The sequence below is a fragment of the Sebastes fasciatus genome, chromosome 10 (genome assembly GCF_043250625.1).
Source record: "Sebastes fasciatus isolate fSebFas1 chromosome 10, fSebFas1.pri, whole genome shotgun sequence".
NCBI classification, from domain to species: Eukaryota; Metazoa; Chordata; class Actinopteri; order Perciformes; family Sebastidae; genus Sebastes; species Sebastes fasciatus.
Window position 1 is genome coordinate 31163488 of NC_133804.1, and position 22389 is coordinate 31185876.

Consider the following 22389-nt stretch of genomic DNA (forward strand, 5'->3'; position numbering starts at 1 on the left):
CAACTATACATGCCTGAATGACCCGCAGTTTAATCATACAAGACTTATACAACATCATCAGAGGTAATGTTACAGGCACCAACAAGACGAACATTAACAGCATGACATAGCCTGGCACAGCGACCACATTACAGCGTCACATAGCCTGGCACGGCGGCCACATTAACAGCAACGCAACGCCTGGCATGGCGGCCATATATTCACACACACAGCATCATTAAACAAGCATATGGACAGGAGATACACCGGTGTTGTGTTGAGTACTGTTTCCCGTCTATATGTGTTTCCCTAACCAACCTTTACCCTAACCCTAACCACCTATCATTTTAACAGGAGGGAAACACTATTTAAAGGGGTAACAGACTTCAACATAACACTATAGTACCAACATGCCGAGTAACGTTAAAAATTACATTTTAACATAGCCTGGCACGGCGGCCACATAAACCATATGCACGCGCACACACACACACACAGCATGAAATCCAATTATACACCCAACAAAAACTACACAATAAACAATAATGAAATAGGTCACTACAGTCTAAAATTATAAATGAGCTTACTTTTGATGATGACAGGAGGAGACGACGAGGCTTGGTGTTGATCACTGAAATGGAGAGCAGGGACAAAGAGTTCAGTCTGTCTGATGCCCTGATGCTAGTTGAAGTCTTTCAACAGTACAGCTTGCTTTGGGTGACGAGGGGCCACAGTATGCGTTATTAATTGGCACTTGTTGAGGAGAAACTGTTGCAGGAGTAGGTCTTGGTTGAGAATGATGGCTAAACACTCGTCCTCACAATGTCTTTTTGTAACAAACTGCTTTGTTTCACCATGGCTTTTTTTTATCTTAACTTACATTAAAAGCAGCTAGCGGAAAGTAGGCTCCTGCTCCTCTGTGCATTGCACCGGTGTTTCGGTTTAACGAGCGACCTTGTTATCTGGTGACTGTCAGCCGAATGCATGCAGCTATGTCAAAGCGTAGATAATAAGCACAGAGGGGTATTTATTTAAAATTGATCAAATTAAATTCAAGGTTTTTCTGATTGTATTTTCAACAGCTGTTGTCACTTTCGAGCAACCGCGATGCGTTCGGCTGAGAGACACCATTTAACACGGTCACTTATTAAAGCGAAACACCAGCTGTACACTGAGCGAAAGAGGAGGGGCTGCTCGCAATCTGGCATTTGCGAAATGCCCCTGCCACTCAAAAACAAATCTGATAGCTTAAACTAGAAGCAAGAAATGCTTTATTTGTATTGGTCGTAGTCGTATAATTGAAACAGTTTCATTGACTGCTATTCACTGGACATAGACCTCATGGACTTGGATGGTGAAACACACATCTGGTAGTTTGTTTTACATAGATTCATATAGATTTAAGTTCATATATGTAGATTGTTCTTTCATATTGCCAGGTGTTTCTAATATTATGTGTAAACATCCGTCCAATATCTATACCTGCTTATCCTTTGCAGGCGTCTGGGGACCTGTCCTATAGCTCACATCGGGCAAGAGGCAGGGTACATCACAGGGCTAACACTAATACTACAGACAAATAGGATAACACTATCATACTCAACCTAATCTGTATGTTTTTTGGACTGTGGGAGGAAACCGGTGGTCCCAGATCCTTCTTGCCGTACTGCACCAGTGTGCCAGCTTGTATATAAAGGGTGAACAAAACATCTTGTATCTCAGCACTGCAAGTGTTGCTGGCAATTCTTCTTGTTTTTCCTCCTTTCACTTGCCACCAGGCCGACTAGATCAGTTGTCTGCTTCAACACACACACACACATATACAACAGCCACCAGCCTCTCAGTACACATATTTGCCGGCTACGCCAGATTCAGTTATGGTGAATCCACACAGCGGCAGTTGTCTGTCATCTTGTTTTTAGTTGCTTACCTTCAGATGGCGTCTCGCCCGAAGCTCGAGCCAACATCCATAAATCACCGCAGGTGTTGGAAGAAAACAGCTGGTGAACGCAGCCGATCTGTAACAAGTAATATTAATGTCAACAGGCTTTGTTTCTCAATAGATTTAGTTTACTTTTTCATAAATGTATCACTGTTTTCCAATTATGTTGCTCTGACAGACTCTCTGCAGTGTATAGATGGTAACCTCACCTTGATCACCAGAACTGGCTGTGCCAATATGACTTTATTTAGCCATTTAATATCTCACAATCTCAATCCAAATTCTGCTAAAGTCATTTGTGTCAAAGCTTTTTACCAAGTTACTAACAATTACTGAAGGGATTTACTGCAGATCCAGATTCCATTTGCTTCCTTTTTACACATGAAACCATTTTATTCTGTGGTTATTGTGGTAACGATTTGGATTGTAAATTACATAAAACGATGCTGATAATATCAAGACATCAAACAAGCTAATACGTGCTGACATAACGTTGCTTCTATATTCCCAGGAGCTGAACGATGCATGCAGTTACATGTTTTCTATCTTCTTGAATAGATGAGCATCTTGCACATGGATGCACCAAGTGGATATTTTATCATTGTGTGTTTAAATGATATCGCTTTTCCATTCCTCATCCCTGTGTTAATGTGTCTGTCTTCATTTTCTGATTGACCAACCCCAGTAATTACTGTATCTCATCACAACATTGCCCTCTCCTCTTCTGCTGCATCTCACCAATACAGAAGAAGCCAAATTAAACAGAGACTCATCACAATAAAGCCTGGCATAAACATTATGCTTTTGTGCTTGAGACCATTATTGCCCCATCCTTTCTCCGCGCGGATGAAATTACACGCGGTAGATTATGACAGCCATCACTTTGTATCATGTCATGTGCGGCTGGTATCTGGTTTTCGGAGTGACAGCGCCACAGAAAATGTAGAAAAAGCACCCGCATGGTCAAGTTAACCGATTCAAAGGAGATGTCATAGCAATCACCGTGTTACTGTAATTAAATTTAGATTGAATGAAGTCCATTTCCATGGTACCGCTCATACAATTGATACAATTCTAAAGCAGCCGTGGCAGATGTAGATCCTGCCGTCTGTTCTAATACAGTGTGCTGAATGAGCAGCTCTGCTCCGCGGAAAATAAATTGGATACAATCTGAGATACTGAGAGTCTTTCAGACTTATTCCGGCTGAATATCTTAGATTAACACAGAATGGCAGCGAGGGAGAATTAACAGATCTTTCTTGCCTATTGAGGCTCTGTGTGTCAGACTGAATAGAGCTACAGTCCACATGGCGGAGGATCATCAGTGGAGCTGAAGAGAGCGACTCCACACTTGACTGCGCAGATTAGGAGAGTGACAGGGACCTATGACTGCCTAATTCAATGGGGTCACTCTCTGTAGAAAACACTTCATTCTCAACAATGTCACTTTGCTCTCCTGTGCGATATATATACTGCTATCTGCTATGAAGTATCGGAGGAACACCCACGCCTTTTTACTTCCATTCAGCCTGAAAGCAAGAGCTGCGTTGCAAGGGGCCAGGCAGTCATCAATTTTATTCCACGCTGAAAGAAAAAAAAGATCAAAAACACACCTCTTCTCACTCATTAGGTTTTAACTTCTTTGACTTTTGTAAGAGCTTTGATTATCAGCAAAAAGCTGAGCATTTTAAAACGATCGTCCCATTGCTTAAGGGATATCCACATCACAGAGAGCTAATGAATGATACATACATCTGAATTTCTGAGTATCCCTTCATTTCTTTTTCTTTTTTCAAAGGGAATCACTGGGATCCGGTTTGCCGAACATCAGAGGTGCTACATCAGGACCCAAACTAGGAAACTACCCACGGTGGCAGAGGTGGAGGCTGAGGACACAGAGGTACGCCTCCTCCCTCGTCTGTCTGCGCCTCAGACTCTCTGTAGTCCTACAGAGGCTGTCATGCATATTGTAGGGAGATAACCAGAGTAGAGCTCTGTGAGCACCACACAAATCCTCCGCCTGTCCATCTCATCCTATCTCACTGAAGAGTAAACTGTGGTTTGTGGTGCCTGTGAAACCGTCAAGAAAGCTGCCCACAAACCCATAGCATCTTTGTGGCTCACATCAAATGGTGTTCGCTGTCAATCTCGAGCCAATATAAATTTTTAATCATCTCCTCCAAAGGCTCTACCCAAATAGCCTGAAGGGGGGAAGGGTGCGAGAGAGGTCTGAGTGAGAGGTAAGCCATTAAAATGGTAGTTGTTTTTTTTAAGAAAAGACGATTTCTTTGTAAAAATTCACGAGGCTCCTTCTCCGAGTTTAGAGTTCTTATATGTGAACTTCAGCAAAAAAGGAACGGAGGAAATTCAATCAATCAAAATTCCCAATTTTTCAGTGTCACAGTGCAATTCACTGAGTGGGCCGTGTGTTCAAAGAGAAAAACCCGCTCTCAAATGTCTCTCCTCTGCTTGCGTTCTCTCATTTACATTTCACATTGTAGCTGGGAAGAAGTGGCTGGCAAATATCTGACGCTCACGGCTTCATCTTAAAAAAAAACCCAGAATAAGCCAATTGTTAGTCCAAGCAAAAACCCAGTCTCAGTTTTAACTTTAAGAACACAAGCTGTTACACCCAAAAAACCAAACACTGTTTTGTTTTCTCTTCTTTCCTCTCATCTTCATCATTTCTGATCCACGTTTACAGATACTAATTGCCCAGGCAGCACCATATGTCCATGCCATTTCTGTCTTCTTTTGTGCACCGTGAAGCCTAATTGCCTTAATTCACCGCTCCAAAGTGAATCATCTAAGGCCCCGAAAGTGAGTAGGGCTCATACCAGGAGTTACGTAAACCTTTATTATGACTGCCATGATTGAAATAGATGATTCTACACCATCTTCAATGAAATAAAAAGGTGTTTTTTACGCCATATTTACATTAAGTTGTTCTAATGCATCACAATTAATGGTCATATTAGTAGTCAGCCCTGCCTTATGAGATGAAGTACACTTAGCAAAGGAGCCTTGAATCAACTGTCAGACTAAGAAGTGATAACCAAGCAGCCGAACATGCAGCCCTACGTTCATATACTGCTGATGTGTTGTATTGAGTGGGGAATACATAATTGCTGCCTGGATTTTATTCACAGGCAACACTTGTTTTGAGTATCTGCACCGCATGCTAGTTATACAGGGAGGTGGTTAAGGTGGATGGTGGGCGTACACAGCGCAGGACTTTGATACCAGAGATCAGGATTTACATCTCAAGTCCTGTGTGTGATTAAGTTTAGGCAACAAAAGCACTTTGGTAATAATACTTCAGTTGCTACAAGTGGATTTAGTATTGAATAAAGAAGGAAAACAACTGAAATGCAAGCTAAACACTTGACTCAAACACGGCGAGCAGTGTTTGATACTGAATCCAAACGTGAAACTGTAAGACATCCAAGCATAAAGACAAATAAAGTGGGGTTTAGCTAAATCAAACCCCTTGATGTGTCTCATCAAACCCCCGTAAATCTGTTATGGAGAGATGCATTGTGCAAGTTGCAAGTTACAAATCTGGTGCTCACCACAAGGTGTGTGTACGTGGACAGATCAGGAACAGAATAAATGGATTCTGCATTTATTCTATGAATAAAAAAAGGGAACATTCATTCATGCCCAAATTTCAAAAGCAAAAAAATTATCCATTACATAACAAAACATTTGAGGAAAAGGTGGCAGGAACTCACAAAAAGTTGAACTAATGTCACAGTACATCATCATATAGGGAGACAAGGTGCTGCGTTAAACCCAAACTCATCTCAGAATGGTATAAACGAAAACTACGAGTCGAAGCATTTGGGGCCGATGATCATAAATTCATTAAAAGTTGAATGGCAACAAGACTGATAACCCATTGATTTTCCATTCCTCTGACAAGCCCATGATCAAAATACCAAGTGGAACCTTTATGACACCACAAGAGGTGTCAATCGCTCCCAAAATACCAAAACAAATGACTCTGGAAAGTACTCTATGGGATACTCCAAAGTATACATTTAGGATTAATCTTCATTTAGTGCAGGAACACAATCATGTGAAGTACAATGGAGGTAAGTGAGAGTTTAGTTAGGATACATTCTTACACTCATAATCCTGCTCAATAACATACACAAAACATAAAGATGATATCATTAAACAATTACTTACAGATATTGCGTCTATCAACGAGGAAGGACGGCAACAGATTAAACACCGATGAGTCACATTGTCTGGACTCTGCACACCATGCAGGTATCCCTCTCTGAGCTGCATTTCCTGGTTTATGACAACTTCTTGTCTAACAGGAAATAGATTAAAAAAGCTGCTATACCAGCACTTCCAGCGGGTGTCACTAATAATCTTTAACTAAATACATTTTAAAAATGAGGAGTCCTCTGGGTTCTCTGCAAGTCTAAGTTCTTCTATTAAGTTGTTTCACAGCATCATCTTCTCCATTAATTGCAGTGATGAAAAATAATGGCACAGCTCCTTCTGAAAAAATTTACAAATTAGGAAAAATAATTCTTATGTAAGAATTTTCCAAGAATGATAATTATGTTAATTGCTAAGTCATGCGTTCCATCTTTCAAAAAATTATATTTTCTTTTCAGAGAAATGTCAAATTTAGGAAATAACCAGTAAATGTAAATCTTTGGAAAAGGTGGAAGGAGAGAGAAGCAGGACAGGAGAGTTTGTATACAGCAGAGAAACCAAGCAGGCAACATAATGAATACTAGGAGCTGGCTGAATTTGTGATATACATTTATATACTTTGTGACTTAAGGTAAATATTTTCAATAAAAATGTTTCCTCATCATGTAGATATTTGCTGTTGCAAAGTAAACATAATAAAAATAAACATAATTTCTAGGAATGTGGAGTTCACATTCTCTAAAAATGTCAAGTGTTAGTGAATAGTTTGACATTTTGGGAAATGGTCAGGTCAAATCTTCCTCAAGGCGCTTCACATTCTGTACAGCGTAAAACACCCTCTGACCTTTGGATGAAGAAAAACTGGAAAAAAGCTCAGGAAGAGCAACTGAGGAGGGATCTTTCTCTCAGGATGGAGAGTCATAATAACCATCTTAATACAAATTACAGTATAGACAATCAAAATGACAAAATGATGTGAACATATATGAAGAAAATGGATCCAGGAGGAAGTCAAGCAGCTTCTAGGCGTCTCCAAACAGACAGAGCCTGAGCCAAAAGACCTCGTCTCCACCATGTCACCAAGAGAGAGGACAGGAAGTTAAGGAGTTAGATGAAGAGATTGAAACCACTCTCATGTCTGTATGGTAAATATGAAGCTAGAACTGGTTATCTTTGCTTAGCTTAGCATAAAGACTGGAAACAGGGAAACAGCTAGCCTGGCTCCGTCCAAAAGTAAAATAAATCTGTCTACCAGAGCCTCTAAACCTCGATCATCAATGTTAGAATTCATCTGAAATAATAATACGCTAAACTAACTCATAAATTAAGGTGATCTAAACGTTTCTGGAGTGCACTGGGATCTGCTTATATTGATGAATCAACGTATATCTGTGCACAGATTCCATCATCTGTTGATAGACATGACCGTGGAGATTGATTGAAGAAACTAAATAAACATATTTCCCAGAATGTCAAAGTACTTATTTGATTCATATGTTTAAAATGCCATACATTATATCCTCCCACCAATTTCATCTATAAAGAACGTCCATTTATTTTTGTCATCCTGTTTCCGCTGTATTTACACCACTACTATCCTGCTGCTAATATTGCTGCAAAGGATGTTTCCACCAGAAAAACACAGGATTACACAAGAGGAACAATAAATATCAGGGGAGGGCATCATTAGCAGTGACCTTGACCTGACCTCAACGTGGTCTGTCATCCAGTGGTGGGTAGAGTAAACAAAAGCGGTACTCGAGCAAAAGTACTGTTATTTTATAATTATATTGACTCAAGTAGATGTAAAAGTAGGCTACTCATGTTTTCTCGGATTCGATATTGGTATTTTTTGAAGGTCAAGATGTCCACTATATAGGGCTGACAAAGTAGGCAGTGCATAATATGAGTGTTGTATGAGTGTCATTTGAAAAGCAAACAGGGTCTGGATGTTGGGCCAGGGATGTGCCATGTGCCTCTTCTGAAGGAGATGGAGGCGTTTCATCTTCTGCCACGATCTTGAACTGTAGTTGAAGCGAGGTCGTGGAGGGTGTACTGTAGGGCCACATGCTTCCGGTTCATCTACGGGGCTCAACCCAGTCGCCACAAAGAATGTTGGCATTTTACGTTTCTGCAAACCACGTTGATATGCTCACCGTCGATGTTTCTGTAACATCAGAAACATCGTATCAGTCTCATATCATGCTTACAGAAACGCTCACTGACACGTGGTTAACGTTGTGAAACAATTGGTTAGATTTCGGCAACAAAACTACTTGGTTGAGGTTAACATAACAGTAAATAAATAACCGCCTTTAGTGGACTTAACGTAACGTTATGTAACACGCATAATGTCAACGTTTACCTAGTGGACTTTCTCACTTGTTATACTTGTTAGTATACTACGTCACTTGCTCTGAACGAATGCAAAAAACGTCCACATTCAACGTATCCGTGGTTTGCAGAAACATACAATGCATACATTTTTATGATTTGCTATCTTATCTCTCGCTTTCGTGCGTGAGTTCAGCTGAATATAAAAAGGATTATACCTACATTTTTCAGTAAAAGTAGCAAGAAGTGTGTGACCTAATGTAACAGAGTACACATATTTTATTGCAAATGTAAGAGTAAGAAGTATTCTGCCAAACTATTAAAAGTACAATTTATTTAAAAACGTGTTACTACCCACCACCGCTGTTATCACAGTGGACAGCGGCCCCTCATCCGCCCTCGGTGAGAGTCCAGCCCTGGGTCACCCCGGAGAAGATCAGCACAAGTTCCTCCTCAGGTAGTGAAACACAAGAAGCTCACCGGGGTTAAAGCCAAGCACTAATGGTTCCTAGCTTAACCCAGCCGCAGGCTTTTTAGGAACGAGGGCTCAGAGCAGCCGCGGCAGGCTTTACAGCCGGGGTGAAAAACAATGGGAAAAATTGCAGGAAAAACTGCGAGCGGCTGATAAGGAAATGCAGGCCCCTGCGAGGGAAACCAGGTGACAAACATGAATTGTATGTCAGGATTTTTTTCCTCCCTTTTCAATTTGCCTCCTCTATGAAACGTCTGAGGGAGTAATCCCTGAGCTTCATTCCAGTTCCCCCAGTCTGACACGGAAATCGCCATCCACCTCCCTCACACCCCTTAACATTGTCAACTGATGCTGCTTGCTCCATTAAACAGCCACTTAATATGGATGACCAAAGCTCACCCAGCAACCCAAAAACCTCCCACTCAGACAACAACAGAGAAGCAGCAGAGGATGTGAAGCACACAGTACCGTTTGCTTTGTCTCATATTTGTCTGCATGAAGATATGAGCTCGGTACATGAGTGACCAGCGGGACGACTCTGCAACAAAAATACTAAAAGCCTCAGTTCTTTTAGCTGGTGACATATTCAGTCACGAGGCCTGGGTCACACCAGCAAAGTTCATCCACGTGTCTTTGCAGAGTATTGATGTGCAGACTGAGTCCTTTCACAGAATCGGTTCCTCTGAATTGATACCAAACCTTTCAAGTTTTGCAAGCGTCATTTCCTCCGTGACTCTTTGTTATAGGGGGCCATCCGAGGAACACATGAATGCACTATTAACCTACCGTACCGTCCGTCTTGACCAATTCAGTCTGTCCTTGCTCATTCATTCAGGGCTGTTGGGTCCGTGTACGCCGCTTCCCGTGTTTTGAGCAACCGGTTCTCACTTCCAACTCGTCAAATACCGCCATTTGGTAAGCGCCCCTCGGCATTGGAAACCAACGCACCGAGGCACCCTTTAGTGACACTATGTGACAAACCGGACTTTCAACTAAATCCAATGTAATCCCACCTGCGGCGTTATTCGACGGTCGGAGCAAGTGATGTAGTATTAATAGCATGAGAGTCCGCTAAGGGCGGGCAGGAAGGGTGATGGACGAGACAAACAAAACAAGTCTTTCAACCAGGAGACCGCTGTTCGTGTCCCGTGTGAAACTAAGAGTAACGTTTTCTTATTTTGTCACGTCAGTCGTCAGTCAGTATCATCAGTCCTGTGAGTCACTGAGTCTCTGCTCAACCACGACCGTTTCCTAACCCTAACTAAGTGGTTGTGTTGCCTAAACCAACTTCCTGTTAAAACAGAAGTTTACTTTGAAAGGACACAACGCATGTAACGAGTATATATTGACACACCGTCTCTGGTCTGTCCAAAAGTAACGCAAGAGGGCTACCCCGTGCATCGGTGTCCGATGCCGAGGGGCACTGACCAAGCGGCGGTATTTGACGAGTTGGGAGTGAGAACGTGTTGTTCTGAGTGACTGCACCACTGTAGCAGGCAGCGTGAGCAGTAGCTACCCTACGATAACAGCAAGTGGACGAGTGGGAAAAGTCGGGGATTCATGATATCACATTCGTTCGTTCATTTTTGCACATCTCTATTGCAACGGAGTGACTACTCACAGGGCTCAATAGCCAGCAACATGCTAGCACTGGATTACAATAACTCTCTTTTGATTTCTAATTCTATCCAAGCTCACTAGCACGGTAGTTAACAGGAAAATAAGCTCAGATATTTATTTTAAAAGATGTGTTTGTATAACCTCTCATTCTCCAGAGCAGTGTATGCTTCCTTAGAGAAGAGTTAAATAAAACTGGACAGTGCCACACAGCTAATAAACTAATAGCTTCCTCTATTTTGCACTCTCACTCCGTCTGCTCCCCCCAAAAGGTCAGCTCTGTCAAGACAGTTTGCTCTTTGTCAACGGCACAAATTTGCATGTCAAAGTTCACCAAAGTCGAACTGAAAAAACACAGATTTACTTTGCCCCCGCTAGCAAATCCACTTATAAATCCATTGAGATGATTTTTCCATAAAAATTCACTGTATTAAATGTGGGTGTGATCAGGCCTTTAGTCCTCTTAACCTCCATCCTACCAACAGATTTAACATTTAACTACCGACTGAATAATCTATTGTAAGAAACAACCATCATAGCAAAATGTTATTTCTTCTCAAAACATTATTAATTATGTGGTTAATGTCATCTGAAGAAAAAAACAGATTATTATCATTTTAGGAAAGTTACAGTTAATTTGCATGTTGATTTTAACGAAGATAGAGAGAGCACACGAGGAAATCTGTGTCTGCTACAACACGTTCTCATATCAACTCGTCACATGCCGTCCCTTGGCGTCACTTTATTTTCGGCATCAAAACCGCTATAGTTAGGTTTAAAGTTAGGAAAGAACTACGTGGTTGGGCTTAAAACTACTACGTTTGTACAGTGAAAATGACACAAAGGAACAGCTGATTGTAACATGACACACAGGACACGAACAGCGGTCTGCTGGATGAAAGCCATGTGTTTGTTAGGCCCATCTACCTCCTGCACACCCAGTGTCTTTTCTCTTTTCGCTCTTTAAGCTACATCACCACCGAACTCCCGGCGCATTTCCTCGGAGCGTGTACTGTTGCCGCAGTTGGGTTTACCTTCCAGTTAATGGAATGCCCGGTGCGTTTCATACCGGCGCTAATGATACGTGTCCACCGGGGCGTTTTTTTATCACGAGAGCACTCGCCGCTTCCCAGCATTGGACGCTTGGTGGGTTGCCACTAGACACAACACACCCGGCACCTGATTGGACGAACGCTTTCCCCCGGTGGGCTGCTGCTCCCAGCTTTCAAACCGGGAACAGTATGGAGGCTCGTTTGGAAACTTTCTTCTCTTATTTCACGAAAATAGTTCACTGAAATGTGTTTCTGAAAACATTTGAGGTGAGAAATAAGCCATGAAGTTGCTGAATCTGTCTTTATTTTGGATCGACAACGGGTTTCTCGGGAGTTTCGAGAGGCGGCGAGTTGCGTTGGACGCCTGTGATTTGCATAAAGTAGACTAGCCCTCATCTTTATGCAAATGAGGAACGGCTGTCGTGACGCTCCATCTCTCGAATCGCACCGCCATGCTACCAGAATGCATTGCACTGCTGCTTACATAGACAATGAATGGGAAGCGTGGAAAGGACGGATCCTGTGGACACGTACCATAAGGGGCGGTATCAAACGCGGACGGCCGTGACAATGCCTCGGTATTTGACGCCCTGAGAACAGGCTGGTCTGCTGCATCTGTGTGTGTCTCCTTCAATCTATCTATTCTATTTTATCTATTAAAACTGCATTGGCTGCAATTGGTGCTTTTGACTGGGGTCCCTCTAGACCCCAATACACAGGTATTTAAAATTACTATTCAAAAAAGCACAAATTAAAACAATGATATGAAGTCGTTAGGAACAAATTGATTGACAAAGAATGATAGAACAAAAGCACCTGCGAGATATGACACAAAGTAAAGCTCTGGGGTCCCCAGTCGGTAGCATGAGGGTTAAGCAGGTGCCAGCACTCTCATTGTGAGTTGCTTTAATATGGGTGTCAACTAAAATTCACCACCTGCTACTCTGCATAATGAACCCCTCCTCTCCGTGTTATGTACAGTATGTGAAAGCTCCTGGGTATCATGAGGAAATCTTTGTTGATCTCTGGCAAACATAGCACCACTTTAAACAATGTGTCATGTAGACAGTGTTTCCCCCCCCACCCTTGGGACACGGTGGCAGAAGAGGGTAAATTCATTAACTACAGCACAACTGGTGTATAATTAAGTTGTGCACTGTGGGCGGAAAGCATACATACACCAGGAGCAGGCCGCACAAAACAAATTACCATCATTCCCAAGGTCCAATACTTGATCAAAAGTTGCTTGTGTCCTAATAATATATCATTTGTCAATAGCAAAAGGGGAAAAGCCTTTCAGATGTGTGTATGAACTGGAGGACTGTAATCATGTTGTCTTTGTGCTTGTCAACTGGCATTTAGAAATCCCTGCCCCATGCTAAAACGCTGACCTTTACCACTTCCCTCAGGCCCTCTCCTGCAAGTTATTGGAGTCGTTTCTCAACTGTGAAGTCAAAGTCATGTTGTGAGCCCCGTGTCGTGACCTCCATTTACTTTCCAGAGAAGACTCACTTGGCTTCAGTGGTTAAGAGGTCCAATTAGAGAGTAGCTGTTTGTGTTGCTCCAGTTTGATTTTAATTTCTGCAGCCACAGGAACGGTGAGCGCACCAGCTCGTTGCCAGATCGCACCCCCAACACCACCACCACCCCCACCCCAGCCCTGCTACACCCGTCCTCAGAGTCATCATTAGTCTACTGGCCGGCGCTTAAAAGTGGGGGAAAGTGTGTCAGAAAGCTCGGGCTAAACACCTCCCGTGCCCAAATACAATCTTTGATGTGACAGAATGAGCTTAAAGGTCCCATATCAGGCTCATTTTCAGGTTCATACATTACTAGAACATTCTTAAATATAAAAAAAAAACTTTATTTTCCTCATCCTGTCTGTTTGAATATGCCTGTATTCACCCTCTGTCTGAAACGCTCCGTTTTAGCACATTTCAACGGAATAATCAATGAAATTGTGTTGCTAGGCAACAGCTTGGGTCCTTGTTTACTTCCTGTCAGCTGATGTTATTCACATACACTGTGGTTGTGTCCGAACACAGCAAGTCAATTAACAACAATGTCAAGTATTTAATACTCTTTATCAACATCGGAGTGGACAAATATGCTGCTTTATGCAAATGTATGTATATATTTATTATTGGAAATCAATTAACAACACAAAATAATGACAGATATTGACCAGAAACCCTCACAGGTACTACATTTAGCATAAAACAATATGCTCAAATCATAACATGGCAAACTGCAGCCCAACAGGCAACAACATGTCTGTAAAGGGGAGACTCGTGGGTACCCATAGAACCCATTTTCATTCACATATCTTGAGGTCAGAGGTCAAGGGACCCCTTTGAAAATGGCCATGACAGTTTTTCCTCGCCAAAATTTAGTGCAAGTTTGCAGTGTTATTTAGCCTCCTTTGCAATAAGCTAGTATGACATAGCTGTACCAATGGATTCTTTAGGTTTCTAGTTTCATATGATACCAGTATCTTCACTCTAGCTTTAAAACTGAGCCCGCTACAACCTAAAAATTATATCGCAAGCTGCGTTAAAGAAATTAGTGGCGTTAAAACAAATTTGCGCATTAACTTTGACAGTGCTAGTATTTACAGTATATAGCACTTAAACCTGCGTTATAATAAAAACAGATATGAATATCTTAACAATATGGGACCTTTAAGTCTTTTTGCCCCCCCCCCCCTCCCTCTGCAGGTCACAACCATGTCGCTCGTTGACAAAACAAGAAGCAGCGTGGAAAGCAAAACTGTAATTCAAGCGAGAGTGACAGGGGTGAAAATGAGGGAGGGGGCGCGACCCGATATAAATGATTCCCGCTCCCTACTATAGCCCCAGGATTCCACGTCAAGCTTAACTAATGTGCAATTAAGCTTTAGACTGGGAGAAAATCACCTTGTAAAAACATTTGTCAAGTGAACTGTTTTTCTGTTCTGGGCTGCTAATTAACAAGGGACCGGGAAGAGGGGGTTTGTTTGTGTGTGTATTTACATATACATGAAGAAAATAAATATCTGCACTGTTAGGGGAGAGCATTACCGAATCGCCTTCATATGTCTCTATTAGACAGCACTGACATGTAGTCCCTATCATTAAGCAATAATAGTTTACTTTACAGCTCATGAACTACAGTATCAACAAATTAAGCCCACTGATAGTGCTGGGTGCCAAGCGGAGCATCATGGCGGAGGGGGGGAGGGATGGAGGGGAGGGAGGAGAATGCAAGGCTTTATTGTGTCTGTCACATTAAACGATATTGCAGCCACACTCAGAGTAATGAAGACCACTTCTAAAGTCATTTAAAAGTCAAATCATCACTGTCTGTGAATTTCAATGATGTATAATAGAAAGAGCATGCCGCGGGCTCGAGAGGAGGGTGAGAGGGAGGAAGAGGAGGGAGTCAGGGCAGTGGGAGTCAGGAAGCTGCCGCCCTCTCAGCAGTCAGAGAGGTGATAGATAAAAACGATGAGGCTGGAGCTGTTGCGTGGCTCGGGGGAGGAGAGTGCAAATGCAAGACTGTACTTTGTGTGGGGCCTGGACGTTTTTTTGCAGGCTCTGACATGCTATATTATATACGTGTGTCTGTGTGTGTGGTGTTTTTCTCACAGGTGGATGAGATCGAGGCCGTGGAAATGAAGGTGGAAGACTCCCAAGTGTGGGTTCCTGCCGAGGAGCCCATTGTTAACCCGGCCTTCCTCTTCGACTCCAAGATCTGGGAGATTTGCCAGGAGCTGCCCATCCACTGGATCCATCCCTCCCCTCTAAGCGGTGAGAGCAAGGGGGGCATCGCTGCCTCTAAACGCAGTCTATTAACACTCTTGTCGAAGGGCATCCCCACGTGCCATGTGCAGGTCCGCAGGGGCTGCGTGTTTTCCCCGACCATGAGCATCCAGTCCGGGCTGGAAGTTGAGAGTGATGGTCAGCGGTGGAAGAAGCATTCAGATCCTTTACTTAGTTTCAAGTATAAATAACAAAGAGTGGAAATTACTCTGTTACAAGTAAAAGTCCTGCATTCACTTCACTTAGGTATTTTTCAACCCTATTTTCCCAGGTTTTTGTGTCTAAGTGACTAATGGGTACAGCAATTTTTGAAACTGGTCTAGTATTGAGGGATAACGCTGCGAGGGCAAGTGAGCAGCGTCAATGCAACGTTAAGTCCACTAAAAGAGCTTGTTTTTGCCACTGACAGACTCAGATTGTTATTATAAGTGTCTGACAACATTATGGAAAGGACCCTACAGTGAAATATAATGTTTTTCTTACTTTTTGCTTGATCTGTTCTTTTGTTTTTGTGTCCAAATCCCGCTCAAGGAGAAGTCTCGTTGTGAAATCTGAATATTTGTATACCATCAAATTCAAAGACCTCACCCACATTGTCGGAATCATCTAAATATTCAACCAATCTTTTAGATAACACTGAGCTACGCTTTAGGTACTCCGACACAACAAACTTGACCGGCACTCGCGTTTCACCACCTCGCCAGATTTCAGACTTCTCCTTGAGCGAGACTCTTTCCATAATGTTAGACACTTATAATAACAATCAGAGCCTGTCGTGGCTAAAACAAGCACTTTTAGTGGACGTAAATGACGCTGCCAGCTTAACCCAATAGCAACATGTTGCAGCCCGTGAGCAGCGCCGTCTACAGCGCTCTCTCTTAACACTGCACCAGTTTCAGAAATTGTTCCCTATTAGTTAGACACAAAAACATGGGAAACTAGACTTTAAGTAAAAGTACAGAGATGTTATTAGCAAAATGTACTAAAAGTATCAAAACTAAAAAAGATACTCATGCAGAACAACCCCTTTCAGAGTGTTTTAATATAAATGTGAAAAGACCCAAATGCAGACTCCGAGACGGGAAGATACTATGAAGCTACTTTAATAACGGAAAAAAAAGTTTTACAGATTCATAAAGGCAGGCAGATACAGCTGGAAGATATAACAGGCAACCGAAACTCCTCACAGCGACGAAACACGAACTGATGAAGAACAAAGAATTGAGGTGGAATAAATAGTGAGTGACTAACTGAGGGAGAGCGGATTAATGAGGGACAGGTGAAACTGATCAGGGCGGGGCAGACGATCAAAAAAGGTGGGAAAACTCACAAAGACACATGAGGAGTGAACCTTCAAAATAAAACAGGAAACAGACTAAACCCAAAACCAAAGACTACACGACTACATTTCAAATCTTTTTCTTTTTTACTTTTAGTACGTACTGCAGCTGCTCTTACAAATGCAGCATGCATACAACTGGGACATACTTCGTCATAACATTTAGACTTGAGCTTTGACCCTCTAGCTCATATATTCGCTGTGCAGAGGATTGTGGGTCAGAATAACCAGGAAAGCATGCTGGCTTGCATACTGTAAAATGTGACCAGATGTTGTAGGACATCCTGGTATTTTTTATTGACACACTATGTATCGGGACATACTGAATCTTTTTCTGGCATACTAAATAGTATGGTAGTATTGGAACGCACAGTTAGACAGTAATTATAGACCATAAGCTCTCTTGGAAACTACTTATATAAAGACAAAAATGTCCAAAGAAATTACAAACAACGCATGTTGGATTATAAGATACTTAAAATGTTGAACTTCTCACATATTACACCATATTTTAGTTACTGTGTAGAGCTGTGGGGCAACACATCCACTATATATATAGGAACTCATGGGTAATAAACTCAAGGGTAATGAAAAGTTGCTCATCTATTATTCAACTTAAGAAAATGTATATCCACCAAATAATTGAATGATATGATGTATAATATTCTTTCATTGGTTGTACGTTTTGATGTTTCTTATAAAAGTTTGTTGAAAGTATTGGCAGACCATCTATGAAAGATCATTTCTGTTACTTGTGTTGAGAACGGGGGCTGATAATATAATATTTTTTTCTATTCCCTGCTACCTTTCAATCATTGAGTCCCATTATGTTACTGTAGCTTGTATTTTGTGTAGGGAAAAAAAAAATGAATCTCAAAAGAAGACAGAATAAGAGATCACTGCTTGAAAAGAAAAAAAATCACCTTACTCCACAAAACCAGTTGCATTCTATTAAACAGATTTAAATCACCACAATGGCAGAGTTTTAGACTTTTAGGACTCAATAAAAGATTTAAAAGATTGTGTGCAGTATATAAATCTACAAAATAACTTCAGCTATCAGATCATTTTTGTAAAGACACGATATTTCCCTCTGAAATGTGGTGGAGTAGAAGTATAAAGGAGCAGAAAATGGAGAGTAAGGTACTTAAGTAAATGTACTTAGTTACTGTACATTCCCTCGCTGCTGATGGTCATCTGGAGATTGTTTTCCTCAAAAGGATATTTAGGCTTTACTAATTAGGATCTGTGGGAAGTGATTTGTGTGTTAGTATCACAACAGCATTGTTTGTCAGAAGCATGAAAAAGCCTGGAATGAATTCCAGCGGATTTCTCCTGAATGTCGAGCCGCTGGGAAAATAGAGAGAACGAGCCAAAATTCAAACTAAGAGCTTCAAACAATAGAAGAAAAAAAACTGTTGCAAGCACATAAACATCTCCTCTCTTTGCTGCTCTCTCAGATGCCGAGGTGGGGAATGAGGATGCGCCCGACGCAGAGGTCGCAGGTCAGCGTTTCGCCCGCGACGTCCTGGACCACCCGGCCGTAAACGACTATGTGAGTGTGCCGCGTAGGGACCGCAACCACCAGATACAGTGGAGCCACTTCAATCAGCTCCAGCTCTGCCTTTCGACTCTTTCTGCATATAAATCGCTCACTAATTGATGTTAAAACTGACTTTGTGCACCAGAGGGCATAGCAATTGCTCTATATATCTGTTTAAGTAAGGCCAGTTCATTGAAGACTCCCTTAATGTCTCTCCATTAATTGAGAGGAATATCCAGCCTTTCAAAGGCAGAAACTTGTGCCTTACAGCGCCCGTTAGTTCCTCTTCTCACTTCCTTTCCCTTCTTTTTTTTCTGAGGCACCACAAAGGAGCCCCTCTCAAGGTCACTCATAGCTTCACAGATAAGTTATATTTATTAATAAAGCTTTAATTATCAAAGCGTGAAACAGGACTGGAAAGGTCAAAAAGGGTTATATTTTGGTGTGCATGTCAATATCCCTGACTCTGAGGGATAAAATCATATAAAGCAGTATGTTACACAGGAATTATGCACACACAAAAAGATAGCAGTTGCACACTAAAGATACCAGGAGCATACACAGGTGCACAGATATCACACACACGCACACATTCAGCACTTACAGGTGAATAGCCACCAAAGCTAAATTCAAGGATAATGAGCCGGGCTGCTTCTCAGAGCTGTGAGAAACGGCGAGAGACACGCAGAGAAATGAGATATCCTATAATGTTGACATTTATCAAGCCCGTCCCAGAAACACCTCCCGCTCAACTCCTCAATCCCCCCCTTCCTCCCATCCTCCCCTCCTCCTCCCCTCCAGCCTCCTCTCCCTTCTCCCTCATCGTCTGCTGCAGGAGATGCAGCGCTATGCAATTAAAACATACCAAGGGATGAAAAACTCGGCTTTCCTTTTGAAACGTTCTGGCACTATCAGCTGAGTAATGCATACCGCCGCAATCCCTTCCAGCAGCACATCCAGGCTGTGTTTGTGGGTCCGGCGATAACAAAGGCCTTTGTGGCCAAGCAAAGGGCAGGCAGCAGTCTGTAATTGGGAGTCTGAACTCTCCCTCATTCCAGTGGGATGCCACATGTGTTAGCCAAACCGTCCATGTAAATGTGCACACATGGTCTGTAAACACACACCACACAGTCTGCTGCTATAGCTACATCCTTTCATCTATCATACTCACAGACACATAATAACATGCATTCACACTCCATCTGCGCTTCAGAAGTTTCGGGCGCTGCGTCTTCCCCACAGTTCACGTCTTGTAAAGCCGAATAATCCTTGTGACAGACGTGGACGGATATATGAAGCTGACCTTTGCCACGGCGGCCGTGTCAGAGAGCAGCGTTGCATCAGGAGGCGGCCCTGGACGGTTCAAACTGAATAACTAGCGTCTGACAAGGCTGAAGGGATGCTACCCTCTGTCCTTGACCCGTAAAGCAAAGGAAGGGCCTTCCTATATGAGTCGACCTCACACACATACACGTGTATTGTGTGTGTGTGTGTGTGTGTGTGTGTGGTCACATTCAGGGTCATGCATAGAAACAGAGGTGCAAAAAAGCTGAAGAAAGTGAATGCAGGAGCTGAAATCTTTACACCGAAGCCATTATCACTCTGACTGAAATACACGACTATCTCTGTATTCAATTACACCCAATTTTCATTGTCATCCCGGCTCACCGTAGAGCACACGTTGAGATGAAAATCTGAGATCAGGAGCAAAGCGCTGAGGTGTTTTTATATGTTGTGACTGTCCTGTGCCTCCACAAACCTTTTTGAATACAAAGCAGAGTGCGAAACAAGAAATGATATCTCTGCTGTTTTTATCCCGGAGTGAATATGACGAGCTCTCCCGCTATATGAGATTTAATACCACACGTGCTTCAAGCTCATGAAGAGCGGGTGATCAGCGTGTGTGAAATAGCACCAACAAGTGTGGAGATTAGAGGAGTCGTGCTTTGATTCATTACATCTTATTGAATGACTGACGCCGGTTTCTACTCTGCAGACTCATTCATATCCAGCGCCTCATATTATGCACCGAGATGCCTCTCTTCTCCGTGTGTGTGTGTGTTTGCATGTGCATGCGTGAGTGTGTGATGAAATCAGATGCAGCAAGGGGGTAATGGCTTTTACTCTTCATTAATGCTGCTTGTTTTTGAGTGACTGCCTCAGATTTCCCAAGGTGAACCATTCTTATCACCGCGGCGTCCCACTAGAGACGGCAACTCAAAGCCGGAGTGATTAATATGTACCCTCCGTTTTAAAAGGATAGCTCTGATTAATTGTCTTTAAGGTACAATGCTGCCTATTGGCTGTTTGTTTTGATAAACGCCGAATCATTTGAATAAAATATTTCCTTCATTTTCTGGAGCTCCAGATTTTGTGTAACGTTTCCCAGTTTGGGCTGCAAGGAGCAGATAAGATTATCGCTGGTCCATTGACAGCTTTCGTGTTGTTTCCATAACAGATTGTTGCCTTGGAGCTGATGACCTGAGACTTGACTGAAACAATAAATCATTAAAAGCCTACCTGCGCTTGTCATAGTAATAAATCAAACGCAGCTATCCCAGATATCATCTGTCGCGCCCTGTCTATGTGTTTTAAGTGTGTCTCACGAGTGTGTAATTTTACTCAATTTATCATCAAATGCATGGTGCACTTTTTATGAGTCATGGTGTTACGTCACTACAGTCTGCAGGAAAGAAAAATTAAATGTGTGTTAACACGTTCCAACTCGTCACATACTGAAGCTTTGTCAGACCCCTCGGCGTCACCTTTCGGTCGCAGTAGACACGTGCTTAATGTTATGAATATTATATATATTATATTGTCGTTTCCTAGCGGATGAGAGCTGGCGTGGCGTGGCGTGGCGTGGCGTGGCGTGGCGTGGCGTGGCGTGGCGTGGCGCTAGCCACTGGAAATAACGCGTTTCAGTGACATCGTCGCGTTGTGACTGAAAGGACCTTCAGTGAGTGAGAGACGGAGAGAGAAATAGAGAGAACTAAGAGAAAGAAATACTCAAGACAGGGCAAATAATGAATGAAAACTGATGAATATTAGCCTAGTTTGTACCAGAGATTCACACAAGTTCACGCCAGAGGGGCGAATTATTCAGTTTTCTCTCCTGAGAATTAGAAGTAAAATTAAAAGTATGCCTATTTAACAGTAGTGTACTTATTATTTTGTTATTCTCATTCTTTAAAAGTCACCAGAATGCAAAAAAACAAAGTCTCTGAAACCCCCAGACCCTTGGTTTTGAAATCCTCCCTATTTTTAAGTCCAAAGGTTGGCAAGTATGTAAATCAAACTAAAATACTTGTTTAGGTTCAGGCAACAAAAACACTTAGAAAAAAACAAAATGGTTGGGCTTAAAACTACGACGATTTTTATAGAGTAAAAATGACACTGAACGTCGTGAACCGAGACACAAACAAAAAGCAGATTGTAACATTAAGTAAAACTTCATGCACGGGACAAGAACAGCGGTCTCCTGGATGAAAGCATCGTGTTAGTTGGACCCATCCACCTCCCCTCCAGTCCACCCTGTGTTAAACCACTCTGATTGACTCCCCACTAGAGCAGATGCAAGAGAAGCCCTCATTCCCACACTTAATGTAGCCGGGGACTGAAGGGACTCAGCCGTGTGCTCCTGCGGGTCCTGTCCTCTTAAACAATCCCCAAACACACTCTCTATTCCCAACAGTGGATGTGTTTTGTTCTGCACTGTTGCATGTAGCTGAGTCACTGCTTGCAAAAGAATTTGCTTCTTGAATGCGAAGTCATCGTCCTCCTGGATGATCCGAGCGGGTTTAACGAGAGACAGCAGCCGGATTGTCTCCGAGGATTCATTTACTAAAAGAGACTGAAACGTGGTCAAATGCATACTGAGGGGACGCCGCCGCCTCAACTTGCGCGGGTGAGTTAAGTGGCACTTCGCCGAACCCCATTTGGAGTTGCTCTTGATCAAAGGCATGGCACTCAGCCCCCCCACGAGTCTACGGGGGCACGAGCCAACCAGCACAATGGGAAAATCCAAGGGCCATTAATTCTACCCAATTTACCTTTCGTTTGGGTTTCATTTGGCCCCTCTATAAATTCAGACGCAGCCAGCAAGAGCAAATGAAAGAATCCTTGTTAGGCG

The 22389-nt window shown here is 42.5% G+C and overlaps 2 protein-coding genes across 3 annotated transcripts in view; both read left to right on the top strand.

The window, feature by feature from the left end:
* Positions 1-22389, top strand: part of pttg1 (PTTG1 regulator of sister chromatid separation, securin) — a 324950-nt gene that overhangs the window by 206085 nt on the left and 96476 nt on the right. The window lies entirely within an intron of this gene.
* Positions 1-22389, top strand: part of tnmd (tenomodulin) — a 62259-nt gene that overhangs the window by 37249 nt on the left and 2621 nt on the right. For both annotated transcript variants that reach the window (XR_012595665.1, XM_074649368.1), the window contains exons 4-6: positions 3720-3821; positions 15204-15363; positions 18175-18269. Coding sequence is in view for 1 of the 2 variants with exons in the window: in XM_074649368.1 (XP_074505469.1) it covers positions 3720-3821; positions 15204-15363; positions 18175-18269 (357 nt within the window). In the remaining variant the exon portion in view is untranslated. The remainder of the gene's footprint in view (positions 1-3719; positions 3822-15203; positions 15364-18174; positions 18270-22389) is intronic.